This window comes from Aplysia californica, unplaced genomic scaffold (genome assembly GCF_000002075.1).
Source record: "Aplysia californica isolate F4 #8 unplaced genomic scaffold, AplCal3.0 scaffold00306, whole genome shotgun sequence".
Classification (NCBI taxonomy): Eukaryota; Metazoa; Mollusca; class Gastropoda; order Aplysiida; family Aplysiidae; genus Aplysia; species Aplysia californica.
In genome coordinates, this window is record NW_004797576.1 from 147,734 (window position 1) to 168,250 (window position 20,517).

Genomic DNA, 20,517 nt, shown 5'->3' on the forward strand with positions numbered 1-20,517 from the left:
AACCCGGACATAAATGAAAAGAAACAGCTAGATATCTAGATCATGGTGGCAGGACGTGTAACAAACATTAAAATAGCCCATCTTTTAACCTTGTCCCATTTAGACCAAACAAAAAAAGAAAAATTTTCAAAAAAGGGAATGAAGAAAGAGTTATATAATTATAATACTATTATTCATAAACTGATTTGAAGTGTCCCAGCCCAATACAACAAACTCCGTAATGTAACCTTAAACATGTAATAATAATAATATAATGAAACTTTTAATTGTAACGAATTTAGAAGAATTACCCATTTTAATGAGTCCTGAGCGAAATTAAACAGTTGTTGTTTTTTTTAAAGCTTCTTAATCTAAAAACTTGTACGGTATTCTGACACTTGATACAACAATGATAAATGACGGCTGCGGTATCATTACAATTATCTATAATGTACAGTTTAAGTTACTGAATGTTTCAGTACGGTAGGCCTACATGTACTGCACTGCACTGCACTGCACAGCGCTTTACGCACGGATGGGCAACCAACCAAAAAGAGAAAAAAAAATCCTACGGTCGATCTATCCGGTACATCTATACATTGTTCTTTGTTACGGGGACTGTGCATTGTAATTTAAATTGCTTGAGCGCGGCGGAGGTCTCATGTAACGTAACAGCTGTCGACACGACAGATTGAGAGATTGCTTCGATTTACACCAAATTGTATTATAATACCATTTCTCTATTAATGTTCTAAACTACACAGGGAAACGTACAAAAGTAGACGAGGACGTCTAAGAACGTGAAAAATGATGAATGCTTTTGTCGAACAGAGAACTGAGAGGAGGGAATGAGATTTAAATAGCCCAGGCCTCCAGGCCTATTAATACTATTATAATATACCGCATCATACAATATAAATAGTAATAAAGGCACACACTGATTTTTACTGCCTACCCCCCTCTACTCTCAAAAAGTAGGCCCAACACTATCCTTTTTCAGGACACAGTTTATTAGCCTATTATATAATATACATCTATAATACAAACATTTTAGGTGTTTTACGGTGCTCGCAAAATTGCATAAGGTCATGTAATGTATAAGCGCGGGACACACCAAACATTTTTAGTTGGTAGGAGATTTTGAATTTTGCCCGGGTGGCGGCCTGCTACTCTTATTCTCGATTTTTTTAGATTACCAAGAGATCAGGAGATCTTTAACTTTAACGAGCGCAACTTGCACACGGGACCTCAGAGATTTTTCTCCCTTGTCCGAGAAGGCTTGGTGTAGATCTTTCCTACCCAGAAGATCAGGGGTGTGGTTAAGTGGAAGAAAGACAGCAGTAAGAAGCAGCCAATGTGTAGCAGTTGAAAGGCTGCAGAAAGAGTCAGAAGCCCAGAGGAGAGGAGCAAAGGAGGTGAGGGCAGAAAGTGGAGACGAAAGCAGACGACAGAACAATGAGAACATTGCAAGAGAGCAGGATAGGACTAGTAGGCCTACTAGTACTAGATCTAGTAGGTAGGTGAAAGGAGACAATTTTTTTAGGGAAGACAATTTTTCCGTCGGTACCCGGATTCGAGCCCGAGACCTTTGAATGAGTGGCGAATACCTTGACCTCTAGGCCACGAGAGCCTCCACTCTCCTCAATCTCTCACTCTCAGTCAACGCGTCCGGGGTAACAGTAACAGCAATTATTATGATGACGAGCTTTTTATTTTTAGGTCAGGTGTATGGTGGTACTTTCCCCCAAAGCTGGTAAGACCAGACCTTCACAATAGAGTCTACACTACATGCATGTGTACCAAAGCCGGCTAAAGTGAGAATCTGATTCGGACTAATGCGACTTTTTCACTAGTCACTTTCCGGTACTGGTACTCATGATCATGTAGGCCTACAGTAGTAGTAATGAAATGAGTCATCCGTTGCAATTTTTAATTTTAACACAGACCAGCCATTCCTGCTTTACTTTAAAAACTCTACAACATGTAACAACCGCCATCTAGGAAAATCACCTGCAGAATCTCCACTTGTTACTAATGTTGTTATTCTACTTATCGGTAGTTATTTCCTCCCCTGCTCAGTAAAAAAACAAAAACAAACCACAAACACCCCCCCCCCAACAAAACGTGTTTAGGTCTATGACAAAGACACAGGAGCATTGTTCGTCCATCCATCTGTCCCAAACTCTCAAGACAACCACTTGGAATCTTTGAACCACTTTTCTCCTCGACCATGGGTGTTTCGCTCTTACTCTTTGACTCTAGTCTTAGAAGATCCACTGCAGTTTACGGAGAAAATTTTTAAAATAAAAAATAACTATGTGCCTGCGCTTGGCAACCGCACAAGACTTGGATGAGGCAAGAGTGGTCACTTTGTCTCTAGTTTTAGTAGAGGTTTTACGGCGCTCGCAACTGCTTATGGTCATATATGTATTATGAGCGCCAGAAGATTAGAGGTGCTACAAAACTACAAGAGAGTAACGAACATAATTCATGCACATGATCCCCAGGTCCAGTAGGTGGTACTGGTAGTTATTAATATTATTAACGGTTTGACAGTACACATACTAACATTTTTCAAATCCAGATTGGCTAAAAATAGTACACGGTAGTAATACACCATGTATTTTAAATTTTAGAAGTAGAAGTTTTACAGCGCGCGCAACCGCATCAAGGATGCGTCGCCAAGGGGTGGATGTATCAATGAGAATTCCAGACATTATTCCACAGAACATGTTTGAACTTTAAATTAATGTAGGTAGCTTTACATCCTTGACCCTATAGTCAAGTACATAGATCTATGTACACTTTTTATCAGACTGGAGGAACACACAATGTTCTTTTAACTTAGCCACAGGCTACCACTTGCACTGTGTTTTCGCTTTGATGAAGCGCCTTTCCACATCATTTTAAAATCTTTCTTAACAAACACTTGCACAATATTTCATTGATAAACAAAGTAGCCTATTATGGGCTAAAATGTTTATAAGGTATTACACAAATTCATTACACATGCTCAGAATTTATCTGACTACTACTACTACTAATATTGTTGTTGTCAAAGGATGGTCGCAGTCCTGAATGAAAGGATCTGTGCGGTACTACTAGTACTAGATCTAGTCATTTTATACTCATTGTGGGGGCTCTCGTGGCCTAGACGTTAAGGTGTTGGCCTCTCATTCAAAGGTCCCGGGTTCGAATCCGGGTAGCGACTGAAAAATTTTCTTCTCTAAAATTGTCTCCTTACACTTTCACCCCCTTTCCTGCTCTCTAGCAATGTTCTGTTGTCTGCTTTCATTTCCACTTACTCAGTCTGCCCCCACCCCCTCCTCTGGGCTCCTGACTCTTTGAAGTCTTTCTACTACTACTACTCCTTGGCCCCTCCTTACTGCTGTCTTTCTGCCACACCCCTGATCTTCTGGTAGTGATAGTGATAGGAAAGATCTACCCCTAGCCTTCTCGGACAAGGGCGAAAAATCTCGGAGGGCACGTGTGCAAGTCGCGCACGTTAAAGATCCCTTGGTGGTCTAAAATCGATAAAAGTAGGCTTCGGCCGCCACCCGGGCAAAATTCAAAATTTCCTACCAACTGAAAATATTAGGTGTGTCCCACGCGCTCCATATGACCTTATGTAGTTGCGAGCGCTGTAAAACACTTTACAAAAACAAACATACTCATTGTATTGTGCAAATTCTGCATAATACCTTGAAGTTGAAGACAAGTAAGAAAGCTTAACTCTTTTAAGTTCTTTACATTTCATATCGTGGAGACCCCGAATTTGTTTCATTTTCTTTTCCTTGTTTTTCACTCCCGAAAATAGATCAATTTAGCATATTGAGTCGATAAACCTGTTCTATAATCCAGAAAATAATCCCTTTTCTCTTATATTCTATTACCAAACGACGTGGTGTATTGTCAATTTTGTGTCTTTACGGACAATTATGTTCTCACAAACAGGCGTATCAGCTATTTTAGACCATTTCTTAAAAACTGAAGACACAATTTCTAAAACCATTATAGGGAATGATAAATCAGTGGTTGTACTAATATCTTGCAAAAAATTTAAACGGAAAAACAAACGGTTACGCCACAGCAGGAATTTAAAAAGTGTCCAAAAATTTGAAACGCTCTCCTTGAAAAATGCCCTTTCGTGAGATGGACGACAAATTACAGTATTGGGTACCACTACCATACAGTTCCAGTATATGATGTAGGCCTAATAAAATAATAAAGTGATGCAACTGACAGAATTGGTTCATAATCCTTTCCAGTTCCGGGAAAAAAAAAAAAAAATCAAGGGTAAGAAAAGACAAGAAGTTTCACCACCAACAAGAGTCCCTCACTAATTATCCATCTCCATGGTTATGTTGCCAGTTATTTCAAAGGCCTAGTACTAGTAGATACATATATGGTGAAAAAAGAAAAACTATTAGGCTACTACTATTAGTCTTCATCATGTTATGCATATCATGGACCACACACCATGCTAGATCTAGTTGCTACCAACCACATCAGTCAGTGCTGCTACTGACTGCTAGCAGTGGCGTTTTGTTTTACTGATCTTTTAGTTTCAGGAAGTTTTACAGTGCTCGCAAAAAATGAAGGTCATCTAATGATCTATGTGCCATGGGGTGGATGTCAACAGAGAAATCCAAAGAGGGAATCAGGCGTACTCTGCTCATCTCTCTAGTCTCAACAGCACAAAGTCTGCTTTGACTATCAAGGCACCCAGTTCACAAGAGTGACAAACATACAAAAGAAGTAGAGGAAAAATGACGATAAGGATGAGGAAAAATAACGATAAGGATGAGAAAAAAAAAAGCAGCAGTTCCCCCATGTTTTGACAGTATAGTAGGAGTATGAATGACATTATGACAATTTGCTCATTTACAATTTTACTGTGCATAAGAATATATGTTAATTTTAATATTTCCCCCATTGGGAATGGTCTAAAGACACTAACACTAGCCAGTTTCGCTTTAGTTTTAGTTAGTCTTACAGCACTTGCAACACAATAAGTAAGGTCATTACAAGTGCCGAAGATTAGAGGTGTTACAAGTACAAGAGAGTAAAAAAAAAGGAGGGGAGATAAGATAAAGACGATAGATGTGTGATAGGAAAGAAGAAGCAAACCACAATAGAGCACCTGCCAACCACCCACCACTAGTGAAACTAGAAGTACAATGTACCAGTAACAACACTGGCAGTACCTTTGGTCCATTTCACCCAAAACTGGGCAAGACTAGTTTTTAGCACACTTTGAGGTGTTATAAGAGAATAGCACACACAACAAGTGGAGAGACCAGGATGATAGAAAAAGAAGAGGAGAAAACCACACCAGAGCATCCACCAACAAGTCACTGAGCTCTCTTTGATGTAACTACTCTTTTTCTTTTCGCAAGTTTTACAGCACTTGCAACACAATAACGTCCTACAAGTGCCGACGAATAGATTTGTTACAAGTACAAGGAAGTTACAAACACAAAAAAGGAGGAGTTAGTTTTAGTAAAGGTTTTACGGCACTCGCAACTGCATAAGCCATATGAGCGCCAGAAGACTAAAGGTGTTACAAGAGAGTAACAAACATAAAAAAGGAGAGATAAACGATGATAGGAAAGAATTATAAAGTACACCCTCTGCCTTCTCTATGCACAGAACAATATATGCCAAACACGTTATTAGAGTTAAGAAGTTAACACAACACTTGCTACATACAAACAAAAGGAGAAATTAGAACAAGATGTGTGATGGAAGGGAAATAAACCACACCAAAGCACCGTCCCCACCCACAGTATGTGGAAGACATTATTCTGGTCAAGTCCACACAGCCCAAGTAGGGTATAAAATTTACAGTTTGCAAAAGTGAACATTGCCCAATTTGAAAACAAAACTGGAATCACCTTCCACCACCATGCCAATCATTTAAAACAGCAATTCTACCAGTGTCCATGGGGTTTCAGCTTGGTAAGAGTTTTAGTGCCCACAACTACTGGTGTCCAAGGGGTATATAATTTCCCTATGATCTATTAACATATTTCCTGTTCCTCAGCCATGATTGACCAAAACAGATTATGTCCTCAGGGTAAGGACGAGTAGGGGCCTACCGGTGTAAATTATTTTAAGGGAGCAAAGGTGTTTCAAACAGTCACCACATGAAAACGGCCAAGAGTACCAGTTTTCTGTCTAAATAAAAAAAATAAAAATGTTGACATGTTCAAGACAAAACAAGCTCCCAAATTTGTCATATGTCCAGAAAATGCAACTAAGTGCTCCCCCCTCCCGGAAACATCCAGCAATACAAGGAATCATATCCTCACACATTAAACAATGCTGAGAAGGGTCATCATTTATGGTATGATCCAACCATTTCCACAAGCACAACACACATCAGCCTTGTGAATCTCACTGCTGACCACTTTTTGCAACACATCAGGTGCACCAATTCATCAGAACATCCAAGATTTCCAAAACACCTTGAGACGAACGAAAAAATAAATTCGTAAGCTGGAAGTAACATTACACAAACACTTTATTACATAAAAAAAATAGAAACGATGATGATGAGAACCATGATGAAGAGTACAATCTGACTCATAAATTACATCTCAAGTAGCTCCAGAAGGACATGATACCAGTGTGATGGTTTTTTTTACAAACAGTTCATATAAGCAAAGGTGAAGTTAAGCAGATTCTTTGGTGGTCTCTGCTGTGCCATTTGATGATTCTGTTTCTTTCGAATCTGTCTTTGCCTTTTTCTTTGGACTCTCATCTTCCTCCTCTGCCTCCTCATCTTCTGCGGATCGTTTTTCTGCTGCCGATTCTGTTTCTGTAAAGTAAACAACAAATACACCAACATGAGAAAACCATTTGGCAAAAAACACTACAGATAACCAGGTTTAAAAATACAAAAACCAAGTTAAATCTGACATTACAACAGGTTGAAATCTCACCACAGGAATAAGTGTGCGATCTAAAAACAAGAGTAACATCTCTACATTCAAGAGAAATAAGGAAGAGAAACCATGCTTAGCTTGTCTGAAGTAGAAAGTTGTTTAGTATTGTAGAAATGTCACTCTATCATCAATAATGGCATTGAGATCAGCCACACAACTTTATGCCACTTTGAAAACTTACAGATAAGGATGTGGCATCCACACGTGGATACGGCAGGGCTAACCATCCACCAGCATATGTTGTCAGTAATCAGCGATAATTGAATAATCAGTACAGTAATCTCCGCCTAAATGCAGGGTGCTTGGGAGAAATTAGTGTGCTTTTACGGTGTTGCTGATATCTTAGTAAACTTAGTTTCTAGAGGAGTGGGGGTAACTGGCTGACAATAGGACGAAACGTCACTGTTTTGTGAAGGATTCCCTCACTGCAGTTATGAATGCAAAGGCATTGAAAGGGTGGGAAAGAAAGCAGAAAGGATGGACTCACACTGATGTGCACTGTTTAAAGTCAAGAACATAAGAGGAAACTACTGGTATAGAGAAAAGCGCTCACTGTTCTGCCTGAGGAACAGCAACACTTGCACCAAACATCCTGAAAACCTGGCATCTCTTATGCTAATTTTGCAGGCAATAGCAAAAATTTCCCCTTTGCCACGCTCTCCCTGTTGGTCTGTTTAGAAGTGACTGCACCCGTACACCTAAATCATACAGCAAAAATACCCACTATATGACGAAAGCGTATGTTTGAGCGGAGACTACAGTAATACGGCCAAGGATATGTTTTCTTCCATGGGGCGCCAAGGGAAGTGGTTGTACCCAAGCAGGTTTACCCCCCAAAAAAACTACAGAATACGCCACAAACATTTAACCATGATTGTGCATCACAACACACCATACCATGCATCCATCGTGAATTTTATCCAATTTCTAACAATTTAAAAAATATTTTTTAAATTGTCTTATCAGTCAAACTTCACCAACACAAAATGGCAGGAATTTTATATCTAAACCTATTGTTTTTCTGAGGGCACAAGGGATGCTATATATGGGCTCAATGCAAGGAGGGTGTCAAACAGCTGCATGTGACGTAGACTAAACTGTCCAAAGTTGGTAGGTCTACTCTCCTCACACCAGGAACGTTGGGATGGCATACTTTAATTCGACAGAATTCTAGTGATGGGCGGCCCGATATGGAGCAAGACTATTGTAACAAAACAAACATGTTAAAATGTGCCACTATGCCGCAGGAATCACAATTCAGTACCACAACTTTCAGTTGAAAATGCTTACATCTCTTGCCATTACCGTACACTATTTTGAGTGAAAATAACAAAACTTTCAGTCAAAGTTCTAACTCATTACACTAACTCGCCCGCTCCGACCAGGCATCATTAGAAACGAAGTCTTGCCTTCTTTATGAGACTGGGGCTCAGATTTTGTTTTACTTAGTTGTTGCAAATTGTTTCTTCTTCCATATGATAGCGAAAGACATTTTTTTCAGGTGAATAGTTTTAGCATTAGAGCAGACCGAAGTGTGATCGCGTTTCCCACACTTCGAAGGTGTCTCGAAAAGCGACACAATCGAGTTTTAAAAAGGATATAACAATGGATCTTGGCAAGAACAAGCAGATGACGTAGAACTTACATATATATCTGCAGCCAGGCTGAGAGAGATGGGTTGGACACCGTGATTGAACTTAATTTAATACATCAACATTTCGTGACATGCGACTAAACGCAGAAAGACGCATCTTCCCGATTTGCAGCCATTTTAGTAATGTGATATCACTTTCTGGGATACACACAGGAGTATTATTATGAGCAATGGAGTTACCAAAGATTCTCTACTACACTACACGATCTTTGGAGATACCGCATAGAACGACAAGTTGGGTCAGTGCTACACACAGCACCAAGGTAGGTATACACGATCCGTGGTGCCATGCGATTGGCTGTTTAGATTATGTAGCCACATGATCGGAGGGGTATCCCAGTCTGACGTCACACAAGATGGCCGCCTTATCTAAAAATAGTGTAGTTCTACGTTTAGTTTCATGTCAGTTTGTGTAGGCATAGTTTTATTTTTTCCAGGAACTAGATCTACATGACATTTCTCTTTGTAATTGTTATTTTAAAAAGGATTTTGGAATTTGTTCAACATTTTTAAAATGCGTGTATTCACAGGAGGTGGGTCCTCTCACATTGCTTAGGACCCAGGGGAAAATTTCCCGCCCAGACCCTTAGGGTGTAATGAGATGAACTACGTGGATAAACCCAATCCTTGCCAAGTGTTCTTCGGAACAAGGCCACACAAAATAAAGAGTTAAGTTCCACAAATTCAATACTGCAAGATTAGATGAGCAAAAAAGAATTTTTAAAAACCAAACCACCGGATATGTAAAACAAATATGGACTTGATTTGTACAGGTGCAGCAGCAACTTGACCGTAACAGAGCAGCCCTGACGATAAGCAAAACAATTCTGCAATGTTCAGAACAGGACAGATGTCACCCAAATTCTAAGTATCCTCACCTGTGGTTTCCTCTGTTTTTTCTGTGCTGTTGGCGTTTTCATTTGTGTTCTCTTCTTCTTCTTCTTCCGTCTTCTCCTCGGTGGATTCCTTTTCTGCTGGTTTTTCTTCAACCTGTACATGAAAGACAAATATAGTTAAAATGCTAAAATAAAATAAAAAAATAAAAAAGGAGCAAGCATTGTCAGCCATACAAACAAATCAAATTTAACTGCAGCAGGGGTACTGAATCCCACCAATAAGCTTTAGTGGCTATGTGTGATCTGCAGCCAACCAAAGCAGTGCATCCCTGTTGGAGTGATGACCCTGAAGTCCAGATGTTTCTATATATCCAAGTGCTCTTATTAACAGGTGCATTTTTTTCGAGTGGCATTTGATTGGCCTAGTCTAGTGCCATTATGGAAAACTTTCTTGCTAACAAGCAGAAAGCATAATATAACTGAGGCCAACAAAAAATTGAATGATCCCATTCCACTGCTGGCTTCAGTCAAAAACTCCCAAATCACAGATTTTCAAGAAAATTTCAAACCTAACTGCAAAACAAACTGGGTCAAAACAAGGATGTAATCCACCAATTGACCTAAAGCCCAGAAATAACGCAAAAGGCTTGGTGTGATAAAGTTGATTAAAAACCAAATATTTACAACATTAATTTGTGACGGAAGTCGATATTCGAGTGCAGCGCATCAGTGTTGTAGAAAATGAACATCTAGAAAATCTAGCAGGTAAGTGTGAGATGGGAGAGAAAGTAAAACAATACAATAAAAATTTAAAAAAATAAAAAACCCCGCTTCACACTGTTAGTACCATAGCACTTTTCTTGTTCACATTTACTTTTTAAACCCCATCGGGCAGAGGGAATGTCCGGTGGTAATAACTCGTTCTCCACCGGACGCTGGGAGTGTCCAAGACTAGAATCTTTTGAGACACTGCACCAAGTTTAGGTGACAGTAGAAAAAGCTCCGGAATTGAAAATGGTAAAAAGAGATGAAAATTCCGCCCCACAAACAAGCACAACACCCCCCCCCCCCCTGTATTGTTAAGCTTCGTTTTCAAAAGGTTTGCAGTTTACTCCCAACCCAGTGCCTCGTAGAATTATTCTATCGCATCAGGCAGTTTTGATGGGTCGGATCGGGCCATCACCTATTTATTGACAGAAGCGCATTGATTTTTCCGCCCGTTTGGAATCATGGAACAAATTTTGACTATCTCTTACAGCAAAACCTAACCTTGCCAAATACAAATGTCAATGTTGAAAAGCAATTTTAGGTGAAGAAAAATTACCTTCAGGAAACCAAACCAAATGTTAGAATGACTCAACTATATATGACAAATAAAATAACTGTCGCATCAATATGGACCTGTCATCAAGTTATGAGCAGGTCCCATGCCAACAATTTTTTAAAAACTGTCCGGAATGTGCTTTGAAGAGTGAGTAAACCCCCCCCAACCGTATCCTAGGCGGTCCCACCGAACTGCACAAGACCACAAAGTAGGCCTATGTCGCTTTGGACAATTAATATTTTTATCCACCAGCCATAAGTCATGATAAGACAAAAAATTTAAAGACGGATATACCTCGGCCTCTCCGTCTGTTTTGGCTTTCACATCCTCCACTGTCTTTGCCACAATAGGCTCTGTGGTGGTCTCGGGGGTCTCAACAGCTACTTCGTCGTCCCTGAAAAGCAAATGAATCAGAAATGTTATTGCTTGACTAAATATTTACCTCACTTTCAACATACAAATATAAAATAATGGGTACACTACTTCAATTTCCAAGTCTAAATCGAACATCTATAATTTAAGGCCATACTAAAAGGTAAAAGGACGTGTCTTCATGAAAAAACACCAAAAGATATGATTGAATTGCTTGAAATCAATTCACCCATCTAAACCCTTCCCCCTTAATGCGACTAGTAGAGCAATGAAGTCTTACCTGACGCAAAAAGATACTATAGGCTAGGGCTACATGATAATATAATAGATCTAAGCATTCGTAGAGAGCGCAAATCCCTGCTCCACAGCAAGCTCTATGCGCTTCACAATCTATACTATTACCCCAGCAGACCTCAGAGCATTCTGAAAAAAACCCAACTTCCTGGGAAGCATATAGTGCAAGCGGCCATTTATAGACGCTAAAACACTAACAAAATCTTTCGTTGTCTATGGCCGGGTACCTATTCCCACCTGGCCGAAGTAAGGAAAATTCGTGTAAAGTGCCTTTCCTAAGGACACAACGTCAGGCCCGCGCCTCGAACCCCCAATCTCATGATGAACACGGGGCATCTTGGAGAAGTCTGAAGATCTTCAATTTGAATATGGCGGTTAAATCCTGTGACCAGTGATGTCCCCTCCCAAATAGGCTAGATCTACATATCGTATCTTTTCAATAAATTAAGCTACTTTCCAAATATGACAAATCCTATTGACTCATTGTTCACCCAAGAGGAATTTCGTGGACAGAGCCGTAAGTTCATTGATGGGACTTGGAAACATTATTGTAGATTGGTGTGTTGCTTTTGAATGATTTAATTAACCCTGAAAAGGGCCGGGTGGTTTGCTGCTGCTGCTGCTCACATATTTGCAGGGGCAGTGGCTGGGGTTCTGACATAAGGCGGGGAGACAGGCTCGGGAAAAATCCCGACAGGCCTCATTCTGTAATGACGGGCTGGCCACTTGGAGGTGCTGACTTCCAGGAGGATAAAGGCTAAAGCTAGTAGGATGACACAAAACTTGCAGGACAGGATGCTGTGGCCGAGTTCCCGCAGCTCTGGTGATAGGTTGAGCCCCTGCAGGAAGATGGTCGTGCGGAAGCTTTTCCAGGATCCCCCTTTCAACCTAGTTCTTCAATAGAGCATGCTGTTCCTTTCAACCTAGTTCTTCAATAGAGCATGCTGTTATCTCCCTCAGCTGCACATCTCCAGGATGGTGAGGCCGGCTGGAACCTCTTCCCCTTTTGCCTTTTGGGTAAAATTGAAGATTTGTGACTTTAGCAGGGTGTGTGTGTGTGTGTGTGTGAAACACCCCCCTGCCCCCTACCGGAGTAGATCTAGTGGTCTGCTAAATGTTCAAAGCCCCTTTGTCCCCTGGGAGCTGGCAGATGGGAGGCCTTCCAACTTGCACCAGTTCCTCCTGGCGTGAGGAGGAAGTCCAGGTTGCTGTACTGTGGACATTTCCCAGCCTGCCATCCTGCGGATGTGGTCCTTTAGGAAGCAGAACCGATTCAGGATCCAATTATCCATGGCAATTAGCATCTTACCCATCAGTCCCTTTTTCTGCATTTTGCCAAACTGGGTCCTCCTCATCATGGAGTCAAACCAGGCCTTTAATCCTGCAGCTGTCTTTCCCATAGTCTTGAAAGCTCCACCAGGGCAGGGCATTCTTCCTCTAGGTATCTGTACCCCTCCAGGGTCTTGTTGAAGAAGATGACCTGCTCTCGGTATGAGATGACAGGTCATCAACTGTGAGCTGTACTGTTACTGCAGCCTGTCTTGATTTCTTGGCTTGATGTAGAGGAGTTTCAGAGACAGCAGACTGCACTAGAGTGCTCAGGAGATGCCACCACTGGAGACGCAGACCTTGGGAGTAGAACATTCTGGGCTCTTCAAAAGCAGGAGCTGGACTGGGAGCAGCACCATCATAATCCAGAAGGCAGACTGGACAGCAGGGCTTGATGAAAAAGCAACATATCTAGAATCTAGATCTCCATCTTTTCTGTCATTAGCCAGGCTATTGTTTTGCATTTAGATCTGTACGTGTAAACACGGTGGGTCCACCAGAGTTAAATTCGGTCGAGGCCGATAGCTCGGCGAAATGTAGATTTATCCAGAGTAGCCCAACCTGCTGGACTGAGAAATGTCATACTTGGCTTCATTACTCCTGTAGATTGTGAACACCGCATAACAAAGATATTTGAAAACTGAATCAGACAGTCATCTGGGCTAGGCTAGTAAATTTGAAACCACCGCTATGTGGCGCTGTGCGTAAGTTCACAATTGAATGGAATCACGCTTTCCAAGAAAAGCGAACGCAGCAGCGGTCGGACCTGACGGCTTTATAGAATAGGCTAAACCTACTTCCCTCCCCTACCACAACCGTTTCAACTTGAGTCACAATGCAGACTGAAATGTGAATTCAAATCAAAGTTCTAAAGACTAAAGTAGTCTAGCCAGTTGGCAATTTATAGACTAGATTAGAAATAGATTCCACCAGCGAAGAATAGAACATGGCGTGGGCACAGATTCTTAATGAATGGGTTTCGACGACTGAACAGGGCCAGGGCTTAAAAAAAAAATCGGCAAGAATCGTCAGTCTCGGGAATAAATTCAGACCTCGACTCTAAATTCAATTCCATAAAATGAAACATTTGCTTTATATATACCATAGGGAGTTTATTTTAGCAACACTATGCTGGGGATTTACCAGCGGACGCAAAACCCCTTTGGCTTGTCTTAATTTTTCTTTTTTAAGGATGTCAAAAGGCTTTCCATGTCAAAAACTTGACAAGTTGACACATCTAAAATGAAAGTTTCAAACAGGTAATAAAAAAATTAGGGCACTCTAGATTCAAGATCTAGTCTAACAGTGCCTTATAACACCAACTATCAAAAGCGCGAGTCCAAAATCAATTATTTTCATTCCCTGGATCGATGCCAGGAAGCGAATTCGCTTCACCGCCGGTCCGCAAAAAGGCAGACAGCATACAACGTGGGTAAAAAAAAGACTGAACATATTGTTTACTTAAAGGCTAACGTTAAACGAAGAGAAGGAAATCCAAAAATATGTTGACTATATTCAATCATTTAAATTTCAAATAGAGTAAAAAGAAAAAACTTACTTGGTTCCAGGCATGATGGCAAAGTTTGAAAGTAATCCTCACTGGAGCTCACAGAAAACGAACTGACTCCTACCGCGACAAAGAGAAAGATGCGAACGAAACAAATTTAGATTCGCGCTCAATTTCCTTCCCGCATTCTGTCACGTGGGACCGTCAAAACCTTTGATTGGTCAGATAGTCCACCAGACGAAGAATTGGAAGGGGTTACGCATGCGCAATTGGACGTTTGGCAATTCTGATTTCGCACGTTTTCAAATTTCGTATAGTAAGAAGTAAAATACGAAAATATTTTCAAAAAGGGCCTTAAAACAAAAAACACGCTGTGCTTCTGGTAGCTATTGAGCACCATAAGCCCATACAATGTTTACAGAAAATACTAACTCCGACTATCCACTATTTTTTTAGGAAAATGTTTTAACCTACATTACAAGCGTGAGTGGAAATTTCCACTCTTCCATATTTGGGCAGACTCGGTTTATTCCGGTCGACGACAACAACCGAAAACATGACCGGAAGGAAGTTCGAACGAAGCAGAACCGAAACAACAATACGTTACTCAAGGTTTTGGTGGACTTTGGTTAACGCCCACTTGCGAACTACGAGCCTATCTTGGACTCAGTTTCCTCAACACACTCTTTACAAAAGTCATGAGGGTCGATTACAACAGTCTCAACAATTTGTTGAAGGTATACTGGTATTTAACATGATGACATGATAATACACCATCTTAATCTTGCCCTTCCCTTCACAAACAACAATAGATCTAGCCTACCGACATTAGGTCATTTGGTGATCTTGTAGTTCCTAGAGTCCATGATCCATTTGTTTACATCCAGAGAAGAAATCCCGAAGTCTTGATGACCAAATACTATTTGAAATAAGGAAGATTGAAAAATACCGGACCACTCGTACATTATTGCTCGAGAAAGTGGGGTAGGTGGGGCGGGTGGTTGGGGTGGAGGAGGGGGGTTTCGGGGGGGTCTCCCCCCTGACAAAATTTTAATGAATAGATCTACCGGTCCGAGATTCGGTAAGATTGAAGAATACCGGACCAGCGGACTGACTTTGCCTATGTCTCAACCTTAGAAATTCATAATTTTCCCGTTTTTAATATCTCTCTGTCAATGGAGAATCTCGCACTGGTAGATCTATTCATTAAAATTTTGTCAGGGGGGAGACCCCCCTGAACCCCCCCTCCCACCTCCTCCACCCCAACCACCTGCCCCACTTTCACGCGCAATGATGTACGAGTGGTCCGGTATTCTTCAATCTTCCCTGAGATTCTCCATTGAGAGATATTAAAAACGGGAAAATTATGAATTCCTAAGGTTGAGACATAGCCAAAGTCAGTCCGCTGGTCCGGTATTCTTCAATCTTACCTTGAAATAGGCTACACAAAGAGCAGGGATGCAAGCAACCTAACTGCAAAACATCAAAGAACCCCCCTAACCTCCATATTTTTATTTGGCCAGGGGTTGCCCCCCTGAACCCCCCCTACTCCTACTCTTGACTTAAACGAACGAAACTACAAAATCGCCGTATATTTATCATCATCATTCAAATTCATTCATCAATCATTATACTGCCCCTGTACACTTGTACATGATAAGCTTAGGCTAAATGACATTTTTTGTACACGACCTCTTTCGTTCCACCATTCAATGCCATCAGTCAGAATGTGACAAAAAGTTATTCTCCCCTCACACTTGTCTAAGCTATACAACAGTGTAATAAATGTAAATTCCATGTAGATCTAGCATGTTTATAAAAGCTTTGATGGGCCGTGGTTCCGTTCGGAAATAAGACAAATGTTGTAGCGAAGTCACGCAAAGTTATATCTAGGCCTAGGCTAAATGATTCAGAAAATCAGTCTGCTGTACACCATACAGAGCCTTGGTTACATCAGGACGACAAGCGAGGTCTTCCAGCAAAGATGCTAAAATGGGAAAATTGTCCGTGACTCAAGGGAAGATGAAGAGGGGTAAATGAAACGGGGAAAAATGGTTGGGGGAGATTTTATAGTTCTATACTCTCAGGAATTGAACTCACATCCTCTAATTTTGTGTGCAGTGGTGAACAAGCAAACCACTACACAAAGATGGGTACGTTTCTACATATCTCCATCTCGCCTTTAATAATCTTATGCTTTGTCTGTTGAATTCGAAAGTGAACAATTTTTTTGTGTGTGATTATTTTTGTTTGATCTTCTTTTGTGTGTCCACTAAATAGATGTTTTATTTTAATGTATATTCCCCCTAGGTTCCATCCAAGCAAGAGCTTGTCAGCTTGTGCCAGAATGCTTTTCTGTATCGTAAAGAAAGTCCAGCACAGTGGCCTGACTCGTTGATACAGAGCACGTCTGATATGCTTGGTTTGTCAGTTGCTGAGACGCAACAGGTAGGGAGCATTTTTGGTGACACTTAATTCCAAAGTTTGTTAGGTCAAGTCACAGTAGAGTGCCGAAGATTAGAGGTATTACCAGAGAGTAATATAACAAACAAAAGAAAGAGGAGAGATCTAGAGACAAATGTTTTAGAGAGGAAAGCAGAAGCAAGCCACGTCAGAGCACCTGCCAACCATCCACTTTCGTTAACAAAGAGAACAGGTGGCGACTACTGTAATTAATAGCAACAGTTATTGGTATCAGTCCTATAACTAAATGTACTTCTTTCACTTTATAAGATCTTCAGGATGCACAGTCATGCTACCTTTACTCAACTACTTATATGGACATATGAAGTGACGTTTAAATTATTACTTTAAAAAGCTCTAGTTTGTGTGATTTTAATATTCATTGCTTCTTGGTCTTTTTCTACCTTACTTATTGTTCTTTGAGTGTTTAGATTTTATCTTCCTTTACTCGGGACTCACACTATCATTGCTTTTTGTTAGTGACGTCATCCACTACTCATGTCTGAACCATCCGGTCACCTAGTTTAAGTTGTGTGTGTGTGATATTTTTTCCACTTTCACTAACTGTTTTTGTGAATCCCTGCCCCCACACCCCCACCCCTACATGTCAACACAAACACACAAACATACACATACACACATATATATACACACACTCACACACATGCTCACACACTCATGCACATGCACTCACACACACTCACACACATGCACACACACTTGCACACACACTCACACAAATGCACACACCCACACAACTGCTTTCAGTGCCTCCTGACCCTGAGTCATCTCATCAAGGCTGCGTTGTTCCAGGGATCCACTGATCCACAGGAAGTCATTACGCTCTTCCCAGGTCAGACGGACGTTTTTGTCGTGTGTTGTCCCCCTCTTAGACATTACATTATTCTACACTGACAGAACGCTTATTTTTTCTTGTTCACAGCAGTTTCGAGAAATCAACGATTATCGATTTTCTTATAATATCTGATGAGCATAGGAATTACACTCTCTTCAGGGTAAAGATCAACCTATGAAGTGCTGTGCAAATTAGTTTAGATATTATAATAAAACTGAAAATCTTTGATTTCTCGAAAATGCTGTGAATAAGAAAAAGACATTTTGTCAGTGTAGGGCAGTACAGTGTTCCTTTGAATATCGTTGGGGTTACATTCTGAGCTTTATATGATACGGTAAAACAGCGAAGTAGAATATGATATATAATATATGGTCAAAACTGTCTCAGATGACCACCTGTTGTTGTGGAGAAATGTTGTAGTCATAGACAGACAGGTGTATCAGAGAGTGTCATTTTAATGTAGAAAACTCGGAACGGGGGGAGTAGGAAGTGTTTGTTTGTGTACAGGTGATCGTCTCAAAAAGTTGGCCTTTAGAACAAGTTTCACTGTATTATGTATTTTAGGTCTTTGTAAACTTTGTCCCCACTCTTATGAAACAAACATTTCCTACACTTGGAGTACGAGAAACCAATGGTATTTAAAGATCGAAGTAAAACATTCGTATACATATTTGTTAACAGCTTTACTAAAATTAAAATTTAATGTTTGGATTGGCCACATCTCGGCCAATTGTGAGTCTGCGATATACCGAGTTTGCGAAATGTGAACAGCACTGCCACGAGGGACTCCTGTAGTGTGTGGTTTCATATGTGCAGAATGTTGTCACTCATCAGGACAACCTGTGTCCGCGCTGAAGCAGTTACCCGCTTCACTGTCACTGTCACATGCTTTAAAAATTCTATTTTGTATCATAATGATAATAGATAATAATAATAATAATAATAATAATAATAATAATAATAATAATAATAATATCAATAATAAAAGTTGTCCCCACATCCAATCCAGACATTGGGGATTGCCTTGTTAGTGAGACTACTTCCTGGGCCTTCTTCATATTGTGGTAGGGTGGCCAGTTCCTCTCCACGCCACCTTTGCTTCCCCAACTCGAAGTCAGATACCCGTTACTGCTGGGTATAATATAATAATTATAATATAATAATAATATGAAATAATTTTATATAATATATAATAATAATTGTCATTATTTATTATGATCATCATTATTATTATTATTATTTTTATTATTATCATCATCATTTTTCATTAGTATCTATTATTATTTTTATTATTGTTATTCCTTTATTGTCATTATTATTATTGTTTATTACATTATTTGCATTTTTTTGGTAGCGTATGTTGCTTGTATGGGTGCCATAATATGATATCTGAGAGCACCACTAAAGATTGTTAGACACTGTTGTTATGGTTGAGAAAAACCACTTGTCAGTCATTGCTACTACGCTGTTGTCGCTCCTGTAGAAAGATAGCTAGCTATATATATGGCAGGAGTTGTGATGGTGATGATGAGGATGATGATGATGATGATGATGAGGATGATGATGATGATGATGATGATGATGATGATGATGATGATGATGATGATGAGGAGGATGATGATGATGATGATGATGATAACCATAGGTATTCAGTCCAAGAAAAACCATACACACCAGTTGGCCGACATTTCAACGGTCCTGGTCACAATGGAGCCTCCGATTTGCAGCTTCAGGGTATTGAAATAGAGCTAGTCCAATGTCCAACTAAAGAAAAACTCAACCAAAGAGAACCAATGTGGATTTGGAACTTGGGGTCTCGCAAAATTCTCACTGGCCTTAACATCGACGAGCCACTTTTTAAGGGCCTTAAATTTACCACGTAACGTACTAATCACCCCTTGTATTCCAGTGACCCCCTCCCTTTGGCCCTGCCTTTCCGTTATATCGCACTTGTCCCCCCCCCCCCTCTCTCTCTCTCTCTCTCTCTCTCTCTTTCTCTCTCTCTCTCTCTCTCTCTCTCTCTCTCTCTCTCTCTCTCTCTCTCTCTCTCTCTCTCTCTCTCTCTCTCTTCTGGCCTTAGTGTTCCCCTTTCTCTGGCTCTTCCGATTAGTGCTCACCGCTCCTTTTAGCGTTGTGACATGAATGTACTCACTTTGGTTTTTACAGCTGGTGTAGATCTTGATCTAGATCTAGTCATTTATATTTGGAATGTTCCCGATGAAGCCAGTTGAGGGCGAAACGTTGAACTTGTGATTAAATATTTTGGAAATACTACCAGATCTCAACCGTTTTAATATTTGCTTTATACAATGATGAGGATGATGGTGATGAGGATGATGGTGAGGGTAATCAGAACGGATTAGGTAATGCTCTTGAGAATCCAATAAAATTATTAGTGCTATTATTATTAGTATTTTATCCTTATTATTATTGTTATTATTATTACTATTATTATTATCATCATCATCATCCTTATTATTATTATTAATATTATTGTATTAATAATCATTATTCTTAATATCATCATTATTCTTAATATCATTATTATTATTATTATTATTACTATAATTATTGTTATTTATTGTTATATCTTATTATAGTGACTGTTTGTGTTGTGTTCCAGACAACTTCCACAAGAACCTGCGGGATCTTCTCACCAAGATCATCCGGGACAAGATGGACTCGTGGCGGGCTGACGCCGTCAACTCTCAGGGTGAGTAGCGACTTCTTGCACTTCCTTCGAACCTGCGTCTGTGGTGCAGCGGTTAGGTGCTTCACCGTCACATGCATCAGACGCGAGTTTGATTCCCAACAGGGGAGAATCTTTATTGAGTATCTCCTTCTTTCTGCTGGGATATTGTATCCCTATCACCTGGAGTTGGCCTTGATAGTTTTAGTTTTAGTAAGGTTTTACGGCGCTCGCAGCTGCATAAGGTCATATGAGCGCCAAGGG

At 40.3% G+C, this 20,517-nt stretch overlaps 2 protein-coding genes and 1 long non-coding RNA gene across 3 annotated transcripts; 1 reads left to right on the forward strand and 2 right to left on the reverse strand.

The window, feature by feature from the left end:
• Positions 1 to 6,487: 6,487 nt before the first annotated feature.
• LOC101848982 (parathymosin) lies at positions 6,488 to 14,387 on the reverse strand. The gene is made up of 4 exons (XM_005101967.3): positions 14,297 to 14,387; positions 11,038 to 11,137; positions 9,462 to 9,573; positions 6,488 to 6,802 (listed from the first exon to the last, which is right to left on the reverse strand). Exons 1-4 carry the CDS (start codon positions 14,308 to 14,310, stop codon positions 6,657 to 6,659), a joined length of 372 nt encoding a protein of 123 aa, XP_005102024.1. The 5' UTR covers positions 14,311 to 14,387; the 3' UTR covers positions 6,488 to 6,656.
• Positions 11,971 to 14,290, reverse strand: LOC106012257. The gene is made up of 2 exons (XR_001184982.1): positions 12,333 to 14,290; positions 11,971 to 12,297 (listed from the first exon to the last, which is right to left on the reverse strand). It is a non-coding gene; the product is annotated as an uncharacterized LOC106012257 (long non-coding RNA).
• Positions 14,388 to 14,401: 14 nt separating the features above from the next.
• Positions 14,402 to 20,277, forward strand: LOC101850575 (COMM domain-containing protein 9; the record flags this gene model as incomplete). Its single annotated transcript, XM_013084632.2, is given in 4 exon segments — positions 14,402 to 14,982; positions 16,556 to 16,693; positions 17,477 to 17,561; positions 20,188 to 20,277. Coding segments are annotated over 4 exon segments (352 nt in total), but the record flags the coding sequence as incomplete, so codon positions are not given.
• Positions 20,278 to 20,517: the final 240 nt, after the last annotated feature.